This window comes from Salmo salar, chromosome ssa16 (assembly GCF_905237065.1).
Source record: "Salmo salar chromosome ssa16, Ssal_v3.1, whole genome shotgun sequence".
In the NCBI taxonomy this organism is placed as follows: Eukaryota; Metazoa; Chordata; class Actinopteri; order Salmoniformes; family Salmonidae; genus Salmo; species Salmo salar.
This window is the reverse complement of record NC_059457.1, coordinates 75,777,328-75,795,704: the sequence shown is the minus strand read 5'-3', so window position 1 is coordinate 75,795,704 and position 18,377 is coordinate 75,777,328. Positions and strand designations below refer to the sequence as shown.

The 18,377-nt window shown below is 43.3% G+C and overlaps 1 protein-coding gene across 1 annotated transcript; it reads right to left on the bottom strand.

Annotated features, from left to right (window-relative positions):
- Positions 1-4,067: 4,067 nt before the first annotated feature.
- On the bottom strand, positions 4,068-13,202 carry LOC106575588 (histone deacetylase complex subunit SAP18). Its single transcript, XM_014152186.2, has 4 exons — positions 13,021-13,202; positions 12,650-12,759; positions 11,212-11,334; positions 4,068-4,497 (listed from the first exon to the last, which is right to left on the bottom strand). The coding sequence occupies exons 1-4, from the start codon at positions 13,090-13,092 to the stop codon at positions 4,332-4,334; spliced, it is 471 nt and encodes a 156-aa protein (XP_014007661.1). The 5' UTR covers positions 13,093-13,202; the 3' UTR covers positions 4,068-4,331.
- Positions 13,203-18,377: the final 5,175 nt, after the last annotated feature.

The following is an 18,377-nucleotide window of genomic DNA, read 5'->3' as shown; positions in this document are numbered from 1 at the left end:
CAAGGGGGCTGTCATTTACCTTTTACTGAGGAGTGGCTTCCGTCTGGACACTCTACCATCAAGGCCTGATTGGTGGAGTGCTGCAGAGATGTTTTTCCTTCTGGAATTTTCTCCCATCTCCACAGAGGAAGTCTAGAGCTCTGTCAGAGTGACCATCAGGTTCTTGGTCACCTCCCTGACCAAGGCCCTTCTCCCCCGATTGCTCAGTTTGGCCGGGCGGCCAGGTCTAGGAGAGTCTTGGTGGTTCCAAACTTTTTCAATTAAAGAATGATGGAAACACAGGCCACTGTGCTCTTGGGAACCTTCAACGCTGCAGACCTTTTTTGGTACTCTTCCCCAGATCTGTGCCTCTACAAAATCCTGTCTCGGAGCTCTACAGATATTTCCTGCAACCTCATGGCTTGGTTTTCGCTCTGACATGCACTGTCAACTGTGGGACCTTATATAGACAGGTGTGTCTTTCCAAATCATGTCCAATCAATTGAATTTACCACAGGTGGACTCCAATCAAGTAGTAGAAACATCTCAAGGATGATCAATGGAAACAGGATGCACCTGAGCTCAATTTCGAGTCTCATAGCAAAGGGTCTGAATACTTACTTACGTAAATAAGGTATTTTTGTATTTGCAAAAAGTTCTAAAAAACAGTTTTCACTTTGTCATTATGGGGTATTGTGTGTAGATTTTTATTTAATCCATTTTACAATAAGGCTGTAATGTAACAAAATGTGGAAAAAGTCAAGGGGTCTGAGTACTTTCTGAATGCACTGTAAAGAGATAGAAACATAAATAGATAGGTTGAGAGAGAGAAGGGGAAGTAAAAGAAAGAGAGAGAGAGAGAGAGAGAGAGAGAGAGAGGGAGAGAGAGAGAGTGAGATAGATGATAGAGAGAGAGAGATAGAGAGAGGGAGATAGATGATAGAGAGAGAGAGAGAGAGAGAGAGAGAGAGATGGGGGTGAGTCTCTTTCTTAATAGGTTTCCTTCAAACACACCTGCTGCCAGAAATGCCATTTAATGTCAGCCGTCCGTATCGGACACACACACTGGCCCCTGTCCCATGAGCCTCCAGGGTAAGTTCAAGGTCGTCTTGCCAGGCTGATGCTATGGTCTGTGACTCAGACCAGAGTGGGTGGCTGAAGAGGCTGCCAGTAGAAGATGCACCCAGGCACAGGTCTGGACAACTCAATATTAGGAAGGTGCTCTTAAAGCTGCAATATGTAACTTTTTGTGTTATAGATCTGTCATTGTCATTGAAAGCAAGTCTAAGAAGCGGTGTATCTGTTCTATGTGCACTATTTCTATGCTTCCCATTCTTAAGTTTTGTGTTTGTGTCTTTTACTTTTGTTTTTATACACCAGCTTCAAATAGCTGAAAATACTATATTCATGGTTATGGGAAAGATATTTCACAGCGGTTTTGGTGTTATAATGATTATCTACACTATTCTTGCTTGTTTTGTCACACAAACTGAAATTAGGCGAACTATTCAAATTTTAGCAACAAGGAAATGCCGGAGCGATTTCTGCATAGTGCATCTTTAATATTTTGTATACTTAGTGTACGTCATAATAATGTTTAAAGACATTGTATTAGATTTTGTCCATTTTGATTTCAACAAGGGTTTTTGGTTGAAAACAATAATGGCCAAAGGCAAGCCAAACTCTGTCGATAACTCTGTAGAGTGGCCCAGACCTACTGGACTGGTAGCACCACCGCACACAGGGAAATAACTATTCATCTCAATTAGCACGTTGGACAGTGCTCAGCTATGACTGGGTGGTTACTGGGCTGAGATAGAAAGGTAACACACACACAAACTTCTTGGCGTGAGCACACTGTTGCATGTATAATATGATGGATGTGGCTGAATCAAGAGTGCACATGCCTGTTAATATCATGTCATATAATCTGCAATTCTAATCCAATCTAGGATACTCACTGATATTAAAACCATTCATTTCATTGGCAAAGGGACTTGGGTGTGTGAGTGCTGCTTCATTTCTTCATTCATGTTCTACTCCTTTCTATCCATCCTGTCCATTGTCACAGCTGTGTCTGTCTCACCGATGCAGTCCCGCAATCATTGGTGTGCTTGCTCCTTAATTGGCAATTTCTCCAAGTGCCACACACCCAGTTGGGGGCCAACTATAAATAAACCCAGCGATTGCTCTCGGAGAATAAACAGGTTTCCCCCCCCCCTCACACACCCGTCTGACAGCAGCGTGTTGAATGAATGAACCGGGAGGGCGTGCAGGCAGACAGAGAGAAAACGCTCTCTCCCTAAAACATGGGCTTGTCTTTACATCTCTTCCTATTTACTCTGAATACCCACCGTGGCCTCTCTGCGTAGCTCAGGTGGAATAACTCAGCCGATATTTGCTCTGATGAAAAATGGTTTGCTCCTCTGATTCAAATGTCCGTTGTCATTAAAGCAAATTGCCACTGAAGCGTCAGTCTGTTGTGTTATTCTCTGTGATGTCTCTTCTCATTTCAGACACACAATACCCATTATGCTATTACAGTATATAGTTGGCTCAATAACCCCAGTGACTGGAGCACTGATCTGACATGACAACCTATTCCGAGGTTGTTCCGGTATATCTGAGAATCAATAGATCAACGACGCTGTAAATTAGCCTAACCTAGAAGCATTATACTACAACGCACCTGACTGTGGGTGATTCGGTGGTCAGCATGTCACTGTTTTAATTGTGTTTGTTCCCTATAGAAACCATTGGAGGAATGAAATGGGGTAGTCACATCAAAACCGCTGAGCCTCAGATGAATGTCTTTTTCAGGAAATATGCATCAACTTATACTGCAAGCCATGTATTGCCACATAATTAGACAATGTTGACAATAACCACCACAAACAAATTGGGATGCCTTATGCAGATATGAGAGATGTAAGATAAGAAAAATATTATTGTCCCTCAGGGGACACAGCTGTAAACACCCTATATGGCCATGTTTTGATGTCATACTTGATTGTTATTTAATATGTGCAAATATTCATCTCTAATAAAATCCTCAATGGTGTCATAACCTTTTCTCAGTCTGCTGCATCCAATGATAGCAGTGTCTAATGTAAATTAATGACTGCCAACATTAGCAGTGATGCATTATCAATCAACGCAGACCTTAGAATGCAGAGACAGGAACAGGTTTCAAAACAAGTCTTCAAACTCACTGAGGCTTATTCGATTAGAAAGAAAGTCATTGTCACTTTGTTTATACAATCCTTTTTTAAGCTACATCAGAATTTTGTCAAGTGAAGAAAAAAAATCAAGACCTGGTTCCATGTCCACAAAGCAATTCAGAGTAGCAGTGCTGATCTAGGATCTGTCCATATTTTAATTATGATCTAAAAGGCCAAACTGATCCTAGATCAGCACTCCTACCCTGAGACGCTTTGTAGCTATGGGCCCAGAACATTAAAATGGCTATCCTTATTGGTAGAGTCGATCATAGATGTAGAACAATTAGAATTACTGGCAACTGATATATTGTCTATAAGGTCTCTCCTAAGTGAAGTATAAGAGACATTCATCAATATAAAACATCAGATTCAATAACTGGATCCAGGCCAGACGGCAGAGGGGTTCCCTGGCCTAGATGACAGTACAGGTTTGGTTCTGCAGGACCACAGGGATCCATCACATCTGTGATGCGCTCGCCAGCCCTGATGTTCCATCCTCATTACTACTGGATTCCAGAAATAAGGGGTCTAGTAATCACCATGCCAACAGCTTTATTACATCACTCTTCACAAGGCGGAAACTAAAAAAAAAAAAAAAATTAAATAGTACATTAGGGATGAAAGAATGTTTATTTTTTAAGAGAAGCCTTTGGAAACATGAGGTGGGATGAAAGGAAACACAAGGCCCCAGATGGCTTCCTCTGTTCTAGTGGGAAGGGGTCTAGACTGGGTTACCAGTATTTGTGTATTAATGCTGCCCCCTATAGGAACCATTATGACATTGCAACAACCCTAACTATACCAGACTAGGCATTACACAAACCCTCTTTCTGATGGCATTGTTAGAAAAAGGAATGACAGAAAATGTTTTATTGTAAGACGGCAACTTTATTTCACATTATCCAAGATGGGAGACAAAAGGGTAAAAAAGTAACATACATGTCTGATAAATATGATCTATCAGAAGACAAAAAGGCCCAAAAAAAAGCATGTACGTGGGGGACAGTAAAATCTGAAGGATGGCCCTATTGAAAGTCACGGTAGTCTCCTGAGAGATGGTAAGAGTCAGTGTGATCAGAAAGGCTTTATGTATGTTTAGAGGTGGGTTTGGGTTTTGTGATATTCTTATGTTCAGAAGGGCCTCCCCATGCCCATGCGTGGGTTAAGTGGGGGGGCTCTGTTGGGTGGTGTGATGGCTATGTCCAGGTAGTCTCCTATCTGGAAGCGCTGTGACTGTAGCGTCATGGAGTCATTTTCCCCCTTCCTGCCTGACACAGTGTTGCCGATGTCTTTCACTCTGTAACCATAGAGACCGTGGGTGAGACAACAGTATTCATAATGACATCATCCAATCAAACTGAGGCCATGTTCAAATACTTTTAAAAAGGCTAACACTAACACAGCCGATTTACCATATCCACTTACCACCAAGCTCTTGATTTAAGGTAGAGTCAGCAATGCACAAAGCAAACAGCAATGTCAGGCCGACATACGCAACAACTACAGAGCATTCGGAAAGTATTCAGACGCCTTGACATTCCCCACATTTTGTTACTTTAAAGCCTTAACCTAAAATTGATTAATTTAATTGTTTTCCTCCTCAATCCACATCATGAGAAAGCAAAAACAGTTTGACATTTTTCCTAAATGATTAAAAAATACATTTAAAAACAGAAATACCTTATTTACATAAGTATTCAGACCCTTTGCTATGAGCCTCGAAATTGAGCTCAGGTGCATCCTGTTCCTATTGATCATCCTTGAGATGTTTCTACAACTTGATAGGGGTCTACCTGTGGTAAATTCAATTGATTGGACATGATTTGGAAAGGCACACACACCTGTCTATTTAAGGTCCTGCAGTTGACAGTGCATGTCAGAGCGAAAACCAAGCCATGAGGTTAAAGGAATTGTCTGTAGAGCTCTGAGACAGGTTTAAGTCGAGGCACAGATCTGGGGAAGGGTGCCAAAACATTTCTGCAGCATTGAAGGGCTTCAAGAACACAGTGGCCTCCATCATTCTTAAATGGTGGCTCCAAACTTCTTCCAAGACTATTCCTAGAGCTGGCCGCCCGGCCAAACTGAGCAATCAGGGGAGAAGGGCCTTGGTTAGGGAGGTGACCAAAAACCTGATGGTCAACAACAGAGCTCCAGAGTTACTCTGTGGAGATCAGAGAACCTTCCAGAAAAACAACCATCTCTGCAGCACTCCACCAATCAGGCCTTTATGGTAGAGTGGCCAGACGGAAGCCGCCACTCAGTAAAAAGAACATGACAGTCCACTTGGAGTTTGCCAAAAGGCACCTAAAGGACTCTCAGACCATGAGAAACAAGATTCTCTTGTCTGATGAAACCAAGATTGAACTCTTTGGCCTGAATGCCAAGCCTCACATCTGAAGGAAACCTGGCACCATCCCTACGGTGAAGCATGATGGTGGCATCATCATCCTGTGGGGATGTTTTTCAGCGGCAGGGACTGGGAGACTAGTCAGGATCGAGGGAAAGATTAACAGAGTAAAGTACAGAGCGATCCTTGATGAAAACCTGCTCCAGAGCGCTCAGGACCTCAGACTTGGGCAAAGGTTCACCTTCCAACAGGACAACGACCCTCAGCACACAGCCAAGAAAACACAGGAGTGACTTCGGGACAAGTTTCCAAATGTCCTTGAGTGGCCCAGCCAGATTCCAGACTTGAACCCGATCAAACATGTCTGGAGAAACATGAAAATAGCTGTGCGGTGACACTCCCCATCCAACCTGACACAGGATCTGCAGAGAAGAATGGGAGAAACTCCCCAAATGCAGGTGTGCCAAGGTTGTAGCATCATACCCAAGAAGACTTGATGCTGTAATCACTGCCAAAGGTGCTTCAACAAAGTACTGAGTAAAGGGTCTGAATACACATATATATATATATATATATGGCTGACCGATTATGATTATTCAACGCCGATAGCCATTATTCGAGGACCAAAAAAAAGCAGCGGCCGATTAATCGGCCGATTTTTATATATATATATATATCTCAAAAAAATAAAGGGAACACTTAAACAACACATCCTAGATCTGAATGAAAGAAATAATCTTATTAAATACTTTTTTCTTTACATAGTTGAATGTGCTGACAACAAAATCACACAAAAATAATCAATGGAAATCCAATTTATGAACCCATGGAGGTCTGGAATTGGAGTCCCACTCAAAATTAAAGTGGAAAACCACACTACAGGCTGATCCAACTTTGATGTAATGTCCTTAAAACAAGTCAAAATGAGGCTCAGTAGTGTGTGTGGCCTCCACGTGCCTGTATGACCTCCCTACAACGCCTGGGCATGCTCCTGATGAGGTGGCGGATGGTCTCCTGAGGGATCTCTGCACAGACCTGGACTAAAGCATCCGCCAACTCCTGGACAGTCTGTGGGGCAACGTGGCATTGGTGGATGGAGCGAGACATGATGTCCCAGATTTGCTCAATTGGATTCAGGTCTGGGGAACAAGCGGGCCAGTCCATAGCATCAATGCCTTCCTCTTGCAGGAACTGCTGACACACTCCAGCCACATGAGGTCTAGCATTGTCTTGCATTAGGAGGAACCCAGGAGGAACCCAGGGCCAACCGCACCAGAATATGGTCTCACAAGGGGCTTGAGGATCTCATCTCGGTACCTAATGGCAGTGAGGCTACCTCTGGCGAGCACATGGAGGGCTGTGCGGCCCCCCATAGAAATGCCACCCCACACCATGACTGACCCACCGCCAAACCGGTCATGCTGGAGGATGTTGCAGGCAGCAGAACGTTCTCCACGGCATCTCCAGACTCTGTTACGTCTGTCACGTGCTCAGTGTGAACCTGCTTTCATCTGTGAAGAGCACAGGGCGCCAGTGGCGAATTTGCCAATCTTGGTGTTCTCTGGTAAATGCCAAATGTCCTGCACGGTGTTGGGCTGTAAGCACAATCCCCACCTGTGGACGTCGGGCCCTCATACCACCCTCATGGAGTCTGTTTCTGACCGTTTGAGCAGACACATGCACATTTGTGGCCTGCTGGAGGTCATTTTGCAGGGCTCTGGCAGTGCTTCTCCTGCTCCTCCTTGCAAAAAGGCGGAGGTAGCGGTCCTGCTGCTGGGTTGTTGCCCTCCTACGGCCTCCTCCACATCTCCTGATGTACTGGCTTGTCTCCTGGTAGCGCCTCCATGCTCTGGACACTACGCTGAGACACAGCAAACCTTCTTGCCACAGCCCGCATTTGATGTGCCATCCTGGATGAGCTGCACTACCTGAGCCACTTGTGTGGGTTGTAGACTCCGTCTCATGCTACCACTAGAGTGAAAGCACCGCCAGCATTCAAAAGTGACCAAAACATCAGCCAGGAAGCATAGGAACTGAGAAGTGGTCTGTGGTCCCCACCTGCAGAACCATTATTGGGGGTGTCTTGCTAATTGCCTATAATTTCCACATGTTGTCTATTCCATTTGCACAACAGCATGTGAAATTTATTGTCAATCAGTGTTGCTTCCTAAGTGGACAGTTTGATTTCACAGAAGTGTGATTGACTTGGAGTTACATTGTGTTGTTTAAGTGTTCCCTTTATTTTCTTGAGCAGTGTATATAATGACAATAATACTGAATGAACAATGAACACATTTAATTTAATATAATACAAGAATAAAATCAATTTAGTCTCAAATAAATAATGAACCATGTTCAATTTGGTTTAAATAATGCAAAAACAAAGTGTTGGAGAAGTAAAAGTGCAATATGTGCCATGTAAAAAAGCTAACGTTTAAGTTCCTTGCTCAGAACATATGAAAGCTGGTGGTTCCTTTTAACATGAGTCTTCAATATTCCCAGGTAAGAAGTTTTAGGTTGTAGTTATTATAGGACTATTTCTCTCTATACCATTTGTATTTCATATACCTTTGACTATAGGATGTTCTAATAGGTACTTTAGTATTGCCAGCCTAATCTCGGGAGTTGATAGGCTTGAAGTCATAAACAGCGCAATGCTTGAAGCATAGCGAAGAGCTGCTGGCAAATGCAGGAAAGTGCTGTTTGAATGAATGCTTACGAGCCTGCTGCTGCCTACCACTGCTCAGTCAGACTGCTCTATCAAATCATAGACTTAATTATAATATGATAATACACAGAAATACGAGCCTTAGGATCATGAATATGGTCAAATCCAGAAACTATCATTTCGATAACAAAACTTTGAGTCTTTCAGTGAAATACGGAACCATTCCGTATTTTATTTAACGGGTGGCATCCATAAGTCTAAATATTGCTGTTACATTGTACAACCTTCAATGTTATGTCATAATTATGTAGAATTCTGGGAAATTAGTTCGCAACGAGCCAGGCGGCCCAAACTATACCCTGACTCTGCGTGCAATGAACATAAGAGAAGTGACACAATTTCCCTAGTTAATATTGCCTGATAACATTAATTTCTTTTAACTAAATATGCAGGTTTAAAAATATATACTTCTGTGTATTGATTTTAAGAAAGGTATTGATGTTTATGGTTAGGTACATTCGTGCAACAATTGTGCGTTTTTCACAAATGGCTTTTGTTAAATCATCCCCCGTTTAGCGAAGTTGGCTGTCTTTGTTAGGAAGAAATGGTCTACACAGTTCGCAACGAGCCAGGTGGCCCAAACTGCTGCATATACCCCGACCCTGTTGCACAGAACGCAAGAGAAGTGACAATTTCCCTTGTTAAAAGAAATTCATGTTAACAGGCAAAATTAACTAAATAGGCAGGTTAAAAAATATATACTTGTCTATTGCTTTTAAGAAAGGCATTGATGTTTATGGTTAGGTACACATTGGTGCAACGACAGTGCTTTTTTCACGAATGCGCTTGTTAAATCATCACCCGTTTGGCAAAGTAGGCTATGATTCCATGATATATTAACAGGCACCGCATCGATTATATGCAACACAGTACAAGCTAGATAAACTAGTAATATAATAAACCATGTGTAGTTAACTAGTGATTATGTTGAGATAGTTTTTAGAAGATAAGTTTAATGCTAGCTAGCACCTTACCTTGGCTCCTTGCTGCACTCTCATAACAAGTAGTCAGCCTGCCACGCAGTCTCCTCGTGGAGTGCAATGTAATCGGCCATAATCGGTGTCCAAAAATGACGATTGTTATGAAAACTTGAAATTGGCCTCTAATTAAATAAATAAATATATATATATATATATATATAATAAATAAATTAAATAAATAAAATATATCAAATAAACAAATAAATATAATAAACAAATAAATATATATCAAATAAACAAATAAATATAAAATAAACAAATAAATATATAAAACAAATAAATAAATATATATAAATAAATAAATATATTTATTTTATATATATTTATTTTATTATGGGTGTGTAAATTGAGGGGGAGAAAAAAAGAATTTAATTTAGAATAAGGTTGTAATGTAACAAAATGTGGGAAAAGTCAAGTGGTCTGAATACTTTCTGAATGCACTATATATGTCCGCGGTTTTGGTCCTGCAACCATCACGTTGCAGATGCGTGAAGTGCACCTGCGCAGATCATTTTTGCCAGTGTAACGTCTTGCATTGCACTCATCTGAAAAACCTGTGGTTCGTCCTGCTCCTTATGGCAACATCATATTGCTGAGTCTCACTTTACTTAAGTCAGGTGTGTTACAGGGTTTCCATTAGCCAGCTAATGCCAGCTTTTAGCCATAAAAAAAAAATGAAGCCAATAAATAAAAACATTGCCAGCCAAAATAGAAAAAATCCAGTTGCAAAATATTGCTTTTTAATCATTGATGGAAATACCAGTGGATGGAAATACATTTCACTGCCATGCTTATCAGTCTATGGGTTCATTTGAATAATTTTGTGGAATTCAAATTGTCCTGTGTGTATTTTTGTTATTCATCGTGTATCAAACATGCATACACAGCCTATTTTAAGCGGGATTTCTCCTGCAGCTCCTCAACTGGTTACTGCTGGAGTAAAACATGTTTATCAGCCCATTCAATGCACAATTTCTAAATGCAAACGCATGTTAACAGTTTTGGTACACGATTAAAGAGCTACTACTTTTATTTCTCAACTGGTAATTGAAGCGGGCCTCCCATTCACTATGAAAGTGCAGGTCAACAAGCTATCAGCTCGTCATCCACCACTTTACAATGTGAGCTGGAGGCAGTATGCATTTTTTTTTTAAATACTTAATTGTTTGAAACCTGAATATTTTATTTAATATGAGACATGTCTTACCTTGCTTTAAAGTAGCCTATAGGCAAAATCTAACCATGGAAACGTGGAGGCAATTATTTTATAAAGACTTCATAGGCAGAGCGTGAGTATCAAGTTTGGGAAGCTAACAATTTATCCTACCATTTCTAACCTTCTGCCTGCTATTTATATTTTCAGATACTCATTTTCGTGGACCAGTTTCATTTCAATAACGTTTTTGTTTCTCAAAATCATTGTGAAGTGGTTAATCATAAAAATCTAAATAAAAAAGTTATTGAATTTAAAAAAATGTCTACTAACACGAGATCACCAGCCTCTGCCATATGGACACATTTTCAAATCTTCCCGGTCACGTTGTCCGGAGCCACATTTTCCAAACAGAAACCCTGGTGTGTTAGTACTGGGCTGGAACAAAACCGTGCACACCCTGTGTCCAAGATTATAGAGCGACTTCAATCTACAACAGCCCAGTTGCTCTGAAGGTAGACTCAACGAAATGACATTGCCACAAGCAGCACCGCAGATATTGAGATGAGCAAGATGCAAGACTTCGCTCTCACAGTCACACACAGTATCTGCAGATGTGAATGGGTTCGCTTCACGCTGTTGTAGCGTGATAGCCACGGGACCAAAACAGCAGAGAAGTTGAGACTTGCGCTTCAACGTTCTTAGTTGTTGCTGAAATTGACCCACAATGCTGTTTACTTTGTGCCTCTACGTCATATCGCTGACTCTACCTTTAAGCTAGGGCCGTAGAGTAGTCTACTAACCTGTAGCCATTTCTTTTGGGCTCAGGATAAACGATGGCGAAACCAAAGTGTGTTCCTTTCTTCCGAGCTTCAGGGTACACCTCCTTCACTAGGCTGGTCAGCTCCTTTAGCGAGGCATCCATCCTTCAGGAGAAGGACACATATCACCACAATAATCAAAACTATGTAGCAATGGTACCCTGTATAATACACACAACACTATCACCAGTGCTCGACTTGGGCAGAGCAGAGTGCCAGTAACACATTTTTTACTCCTTGAGTTCGTGCACTTCTTGCAGAATATTTGCTCAACAATATTGTGGCGCTCCTGCGCCTAAATATAAACAGTACCGGCACCCAAAATGAGTATCGGTGTTGTGCCGAAAATCTCCCCCCTGCCAGAATCCCACCCTTCACGTTCTTCATTGCTGCGACTTGCTTGCTAGTTGAGATTTCTGCTCTTCACACCATTGTCAGCTTAGCCTACATTTCACTGACCTTAGTAGCAGAAAGCATGTCTGCAGTTTTCCGTTTGGCTATTTGTTTCAAGTGTATGTGGCGGTTCTAGCTTGTATGGCGCCCTGGGCGAACCCCACCTGTCAGCGCCCGCCCCCAGACCTCGTTCCACCCCCAGCAAGATGCCCCTGGGCGAACCCCACCTGTCAGCGCCCGACCCAGACCTCGTTCCGCCCCCAGCAAGATGCCCCTGGGTGAACCCCACCTGTCAGCGCCCGCCCCCAGACCTCGTTCCGCCCCCAGCAAGATGCCCCTGGGCGAACCCCACCTGTCAGCGCCCGACCCAGACCTCGTTCCACCCCCAGCAAGATGCCCTTGGGTGAACCCCACCTGTCAGCGCCCGCCCCCAGACCTCGTTCCGCCCCCAGCAAGATGCCCCTGGGCGGCTGCCCGTCGCTTGTACCTAAATCCGCTACTGATTTTGTATTAAGTCTATAAATAAATCTCTTTGCCAAAATTCATCATCTCTCCCATGTCTTATTCAACTAGTATTTGTGTAAGGATAATAAGTCAGCCATAGTTGTTAGGAAATATTTATTGCTTGTTTAATATAACACACATTAATTATTAATTTCGGTTGCCTATGCTGACGAAGTTTGTTCTATAGAAAGTATTTGACTCTAGCCACAAAATTAATTAAATTAGAAGGGGAGGGGGATGAATTCTGGCGGAGGGGAGATTTTCAGCACAACACCGGCACCTATCTGTCCAAATCGAGCACTGGCTATCACATTTTGTATTTGTATTTCTAAATAGGTAAGTCAGTTAAGAACACATTCTTATTTACAATGACAGGTTAACTGCCTTGTTACAACAGTGGGTTAACTGCCTTGTTCAGGGGCAGAACGACAGGTTTTTACCTTGAAAGCTCGGGGATTCGATCTAGCAAACTTTCGGTTACTCACATGACCCTAGGTGCAGGCAACCATCTATATATTCTTACCATGTGTAGATTTGCAGCTCACTTGAAGGGACTTGTCCTCGTGCGAATTCGTCCCCTCTGTGATGCCTGCCACCGTTGGTCGTAAATACCCGCAGCAGAAGAGGACAAGTCTATAGACACACAAACAGTTAGCTAACTGGTTAGACAGGCACGTGGCTAGTCTCCTAGAAAATATGGTAGCAGGAAAAAATATTAAATGCCCGTATAGCCGCTTACAGAACTACAACCAATTAGTTGAGTTTGAAGTGGGAGTCACTTGCACAGTTCAAGCAGTGCAGCTGCGTTTGCTAGCACAGCAGGCTCGTTAATGCTAGCTACGTTAGCGAATTGCTTTCTCACAAACCAAGCGAATATAAAGTGCTTATAGCTACCTTTTCTCGGTCGATAGGCTTTTCAGGGATTTTTCGAATCTCTTCTTGTGTGATTCTTGATTCAAGAGCCATTTTAGGGAGTAAATAAGTTAATTAATTGAAGTTGTTGCTCACAGCAGAACATTTGCAAACACGGTGCCAAATAGTTGTTTCCGTTTCCGCTTTCCCAGCATGATGACGTACAAAGGTGCGCAAAAACTTTCTAAAACTTTAACGATTGCCGTATAAAAACCATATACGAATAGATTGCAGTTAGCTTGATTTAAAAATATATTCTTTAATAAACATCTAATCTCTCCAGTCCGATAAAGATAATTGAAGATAGTTCTCAATGAATGATTGTATTTCTAGTTTCCTCCCAACAGGTGGCGGTAGACAATGATAGCCATTCTTATGTTCATTGCTATCCGGGATCGTTGGAAGGTCCACACTCTAAACCCTAAGTTTTTTACTTTGTGTTTTTATTGAACCTTTATTTAACTAGGCAAGTCAGTTAAGAACAAATTATTATTTACAATGACGGCCTACCCTGGCCAAACCCTATCCCAGGACGACGCTGGGCCAAATGTGCGCCTCCCTATGGAACTCCCAATCACGGCCGGTTGTGATACAGCCTGGAATCAAACCAGAGTCTGTAGTGACGCCTCTAGCACTGAGATGCAATGCCTTAGACCGCTGCGCCACTCAGGAACCTTAACCCCTACCCTTACCTTTACTCTTACCCTAACCATAACCCGTACCTAACCGTGACCTTAACCCTTAACCATTTTAAATGTCAGCCTGGGACAGTGGTGCATCTAAATAGTCTTAATCTCCTCTCCTCAATAAGGTTAAATGGTGGATGTCGACTGGATGTCGACTGAGAATATTCTTTCACTTCCCAGTTCATGTCAAATCAAATCAAATCGAATTTTATTGGTCACATACACATGTTTAGCAGATGTTAATGTGAGTGTAGCGAAATGCTTGTGGTTCTAGTTCCAACAATGCAATAATATCTAACAAGTAATCTAACAAATTCACAACAACTAGCTTATGAACACAAATGTAAAGGGATTAATAGGAATATGTACATATAAATATATGGATGTGCGATGGCCGTACAGCATAGGCAAGATAGGTAAAGGTATAGAATACAGTATATACATATGAGATGAGTAATGTAGGATATGTAGGCATTATTAAAGTGAAATTATTTAAAGTGACAAGTGATACCTTTGTGAAGTCCATTTATTTAAGTGGCCAGAGATTTGAGTCTGTATGTTGGCAGCGTGATGGCTGTTTAACAGTCTGATAGCCTTGATATTGAAGCTGTTTTTCAGTCTCTCGGTCCCAGCTTTGATGAACCTGTACTGACCTCGCCTTCTGGATGATAGAAGGGTGAACAGGCAGTGGCTCGGGTGGTTGTTGTCTTTGATGATCTTTTTCGCCTTCCTGTGACATCGAGTGGTGTAGGTGCCCTGGAGGGCAGGTAGTTTGCCCCCAGTGATGCGTTGTGCAGATCACACTACCCTCCGGAGAGCCTTGCGGTTGAGGGCGGTGCAGTTTCCGTACCAGGCAGTGATACAGCCGACAGGATGTTCTCAATTGTGCATCTGTAAAAGTTTGTGAGTGTTTTAGGTGACAAGCCAAATTTCTTCAGCCTCCTGAGGTTCATCACGCTGTCTGTGTGGGTGGACCATTTCAGTTTGTCCGTGATGTGTACGCAGAGGAACTAAAAACTTTCCACCTTCTCCGCCACTGTCCCTTCGATGTGGATGGGGGGGTGCTCTCTCTGCTGTTTCCCGAAGTCCACGATCATCTACTTTGTTTTGTTGACGTTGAGTGAGAGGTTATTTTCCTGACACCATACTCCGAGGGCCCTCACCTCCTACCTGTAAGCCGTCTTGTCATTGTTGGTAATCAGGCCTACCACTGTAGTGTCGTCTGCAAACTTGATGATTGAGTTGGAGGCGTACATGGCCACGCAGTCATGGGTGAACATGGAGTTCAGGAGAGGGCTGAGAAGGCACCCTTGTGGGGCCCCAGTGTTGAGGATCAGCGTGGACATGTTGTTTCCTACCTTCACCACCTGGGGGTGGCCCGTCAGAAAGTCCAGGACCCAATTGCACAGGGCGGGGTTGAGACCCAGGGTCTCAAGCTTAGAGATGATTTTGGAGGGTACCATGGTGTTAAATGCTGAGCTGTAGTCAATAAACAGCATTCTTACATAGGTATTCCTCTTGTCCAGATGGGATAGGGCAGTGTGCAGTGTGATGGCGATTGCATCATCTGTGGACCTATTGGGGCGGTAAGCAAATTGGAGTGGGTCTAGGGTATCAGGTAGGGTGGAGGTGATATGATCCTTGACTAGTCTCTCAAAGCACTTCATGATGACAGAAGTGAGTGCAACGGGGCGATAGTCATTTAGTTCAGTTACCTTAGCTTTCTTGGGAACAGGAACAATGGTGGCCATCTTGAAGCATGTGGGGACAACAGACTAGAATAGGGATTGATTGAATATATCCGTAAACACACCAGCCAGCTGGTCTGCGCATGTTCTGAGGACGTGGCTAGGGATGCCATCTGGGCCGGCAGCCTGAGAGAGTTAACACGTTTAAATGTTTTACTCACGTTGGCCACGGTGAAGGAGAGCCCACAGGCTTTGGTAGTGGGCCATGTCAGTGGCACTGTATTGTCCTCAAAGCGAGCAAAGAAGTTGTTTAATTTGTCTGGGAGCAAGATGCCGATGTTCGCGACGGGGCTGGTTTTCTTTCTGTAATCCGTGATTGACTGTAGACCCTACCACATACATCTCGTGTTTGAGCCGTTGAATTGTGACTCTACTTAGTCTTTATACTGATGCTTTGCTTGTTTGATTGCCTTGAGGAGGGAATAGCTGCACTGTTTGTATTTGGTCATGTTTCCAGTCATCTTGCCATGATTAAAAGCGGTGGTTCGCGCCTTCAAATTTGCGCGAATGCTGCCATCAATCCACAGTTTCTAGTTAGGTTATAATAGTCACAGTGGGTACGACATCTCCAATGCACTTGCTAATAAACTCGCTCACCGAGTCAGTGTATACATCAATGTTATTGTCTGAGGCTATCCGGAACATATCCCAGTCCATGTGATCGAAGCAATCTTGAAGCGTGGATTCCGATTGGTCAGACCAGCATTGCATAGACCTGAGCACGGGCGTTTCCTGTTTTAGTTTTTGTCTATAGGTTGGGAACAACAAAATGGAGTCATAGTTAGATTTGCCGAAGGCAGGGCGGGGGAGGGCTTTGTATGCATCACGGAAGTTCGAGTAGCAATGATCCAGAATGCTACCAGCTCATGTTGCGCATTCGATATGCTGATAGAATTTAGGAAGTCTTGTTCTGAGCTTTGTTAAAATCCCCAGCTACAATAAATACAGCCTCAGGATGTATGGTATCCAGTTTACATAGAGTCCAGTGAAGTTCTTTCAGGGCCGACGAGGTATCTGCTTGGGGGGATATACATGGCTGTGACTATAATCAAAGAGAATTCTCTTGGAAGATAATGCGGTCGGCATTTTATTGTAAGGAATTCTAGGTCAGGTGAACAAAAGGACTTGAGTTCCTGTATGTTGTTGTGATTACACAGTGAGTCGTTAGTCATAAGGCATACACCCCCACCTTTCTTCTTACCAGAGAGATGTTTGTTTCTGTCGGCCCGACGCAGGAAGTAACTGGGTGGCTGTACCGACTCTGACGACATATCCAGAGTGAGCCATGTTTCCGTGAAACAGAGAATGTTACAATCTCTGATGCCTCTCTGGAAGGCAACTCGTGCCTAAATTTCGTTCACCTTGTTATCTAGAGATTGGACATTGGCGAGTAATATGCTCGGAAGCGGTGGATGGTGTGCTCGCCTTCTGAAACCAGTAGGCCGCTCCATCTGCCTCTACTGTGGCGACCGCGTTGTTTTGCGTTGGCCTCTGGGATAAGATCCCATGTCCAGGGTGGAGGTCTGAACAAAGGATTCGCTTTGGGAAAGACGTATTCCTGGTTGTAATGTTGGTATTTTGACATCACTTTTATATCCAATAGTTCTTCCTGGCTGTAGGTAATAACACTTGAGATTTTCTGGGCTAACAATGTAAGACATAATACATAATAATTGCAACCATCTCTGTCGGGGAAAGAAGCCACTATTGAAACCCCACATTTGTCATCATCATTTGTGTTAAGAAATAATCATTTTCCAGCAATTGAGGTGTAGCTCAAATCTGACATAATGCATTCATTGATTTGTCTGCTGGTGTGTGGACAGTGCATGTCAATATACAGTAGTCTACAAAGCATACCAGACACAGTGGGCAATGTAGTGCGCATGTAGGCTATCTATCAATGCAGATCGTGTGTGAATTTCTATGCACGGGTGTGTGTTTGTAGTTATGCGCGTGTCTATGTATGCCTCTGCTTATCTCCACATACTGTACTGACTCAGTGAGTGTGTAAATGTACTGGATATACATGATGGATTTGCAGTTGGGTCTGCATTGCAAGCCCCATTGTCTGAGCCTCTGGCCTAGACATCTGTGTGCGTGCGCTCGTGCAAGTGTGTGCATGTGCATGCTTGTGTGTGCAGCATGCCAGCAGGAGTGGGACCGTCCAGTCGTAGATCACCTCTGACCCCTGTTCTCAGATCAGCCCAAACCTCCCTCATCAGGAGTTACACAATACAGCTGTATATCAAACGGGTTTTGCCTTGAAATGAATTGAGTCAACCCAACTCCATCAAGTAACTTCTTGCCTTTTAAGACAACTAAAGACAACTATGAGATTACCCTTTGATACTGTTTATCAGTATTCAAATTGCTGTGTATTGAAGAAACTAGAGTCAAGCACGTTCAACCCTCATCTATCACAACTAACTTGGCTGGGATCAATGGTAATTGTCCACCTACACGGCCGAGACCTACTGTTTAGTCACATGCAGCTAGAGCCTCTCTCTCCCACTGTCTATCCTTCCTGCTGAGAGAGCCCTCACACTGGCCTCCTCTGTTTTGCTGTTGGCTGGATGACCAGGGTCTACTCTCACTAACAATCACATCCATTTTACCCCGACCGGGCCCATCCCCTCGCAGCCCCACACCAGAATTCTCATGGATCCACTTGAAAGAATCTATCCGCCACTCTCTCTCTCTCTTTTATTTCTTCTTGTCTTCTCTCTCTCTCTCTCCCTCTTGCTTTCGCTCTCTCTTTCTCTCCACCTCTCTCTCTCTCTCGCTTTCTCTCTCTTTCTCTCTCTCCACCCCTATCTCTCTCTGTCTCTCTGTCTCTCTCTCTCCACATCCTCCATCTCGCTATCTCGATCTCTCTCTCTCTCTCTCTCTCTCTCTCTCTCTC

Bases quoted from the DNA above. Each gene is read 5' to 3' on its own strand.
- LOC106575588 (XM_014152186.2), bottom strand. From the start codon at position 13,092: ATGGCTCTTGAATCAAGAATCACACAAGAAGAGATTCGAAAAATCCCT. The intron at 12,760-13,020 runs GTAGCTATAAGC...GTGTGTCTATAG, and splicing joins AGCCTATCGACCGAGAAAAG to ACTTGTCCTCTTCTGCTGCG. The intron at 11,335-12,649 runs GTAAGAATATAT...CTTCTCCTGAAG, and splicing joins GAGCTGCAAATCTACACATG to GATGGATGCCTCGCTAAAGG.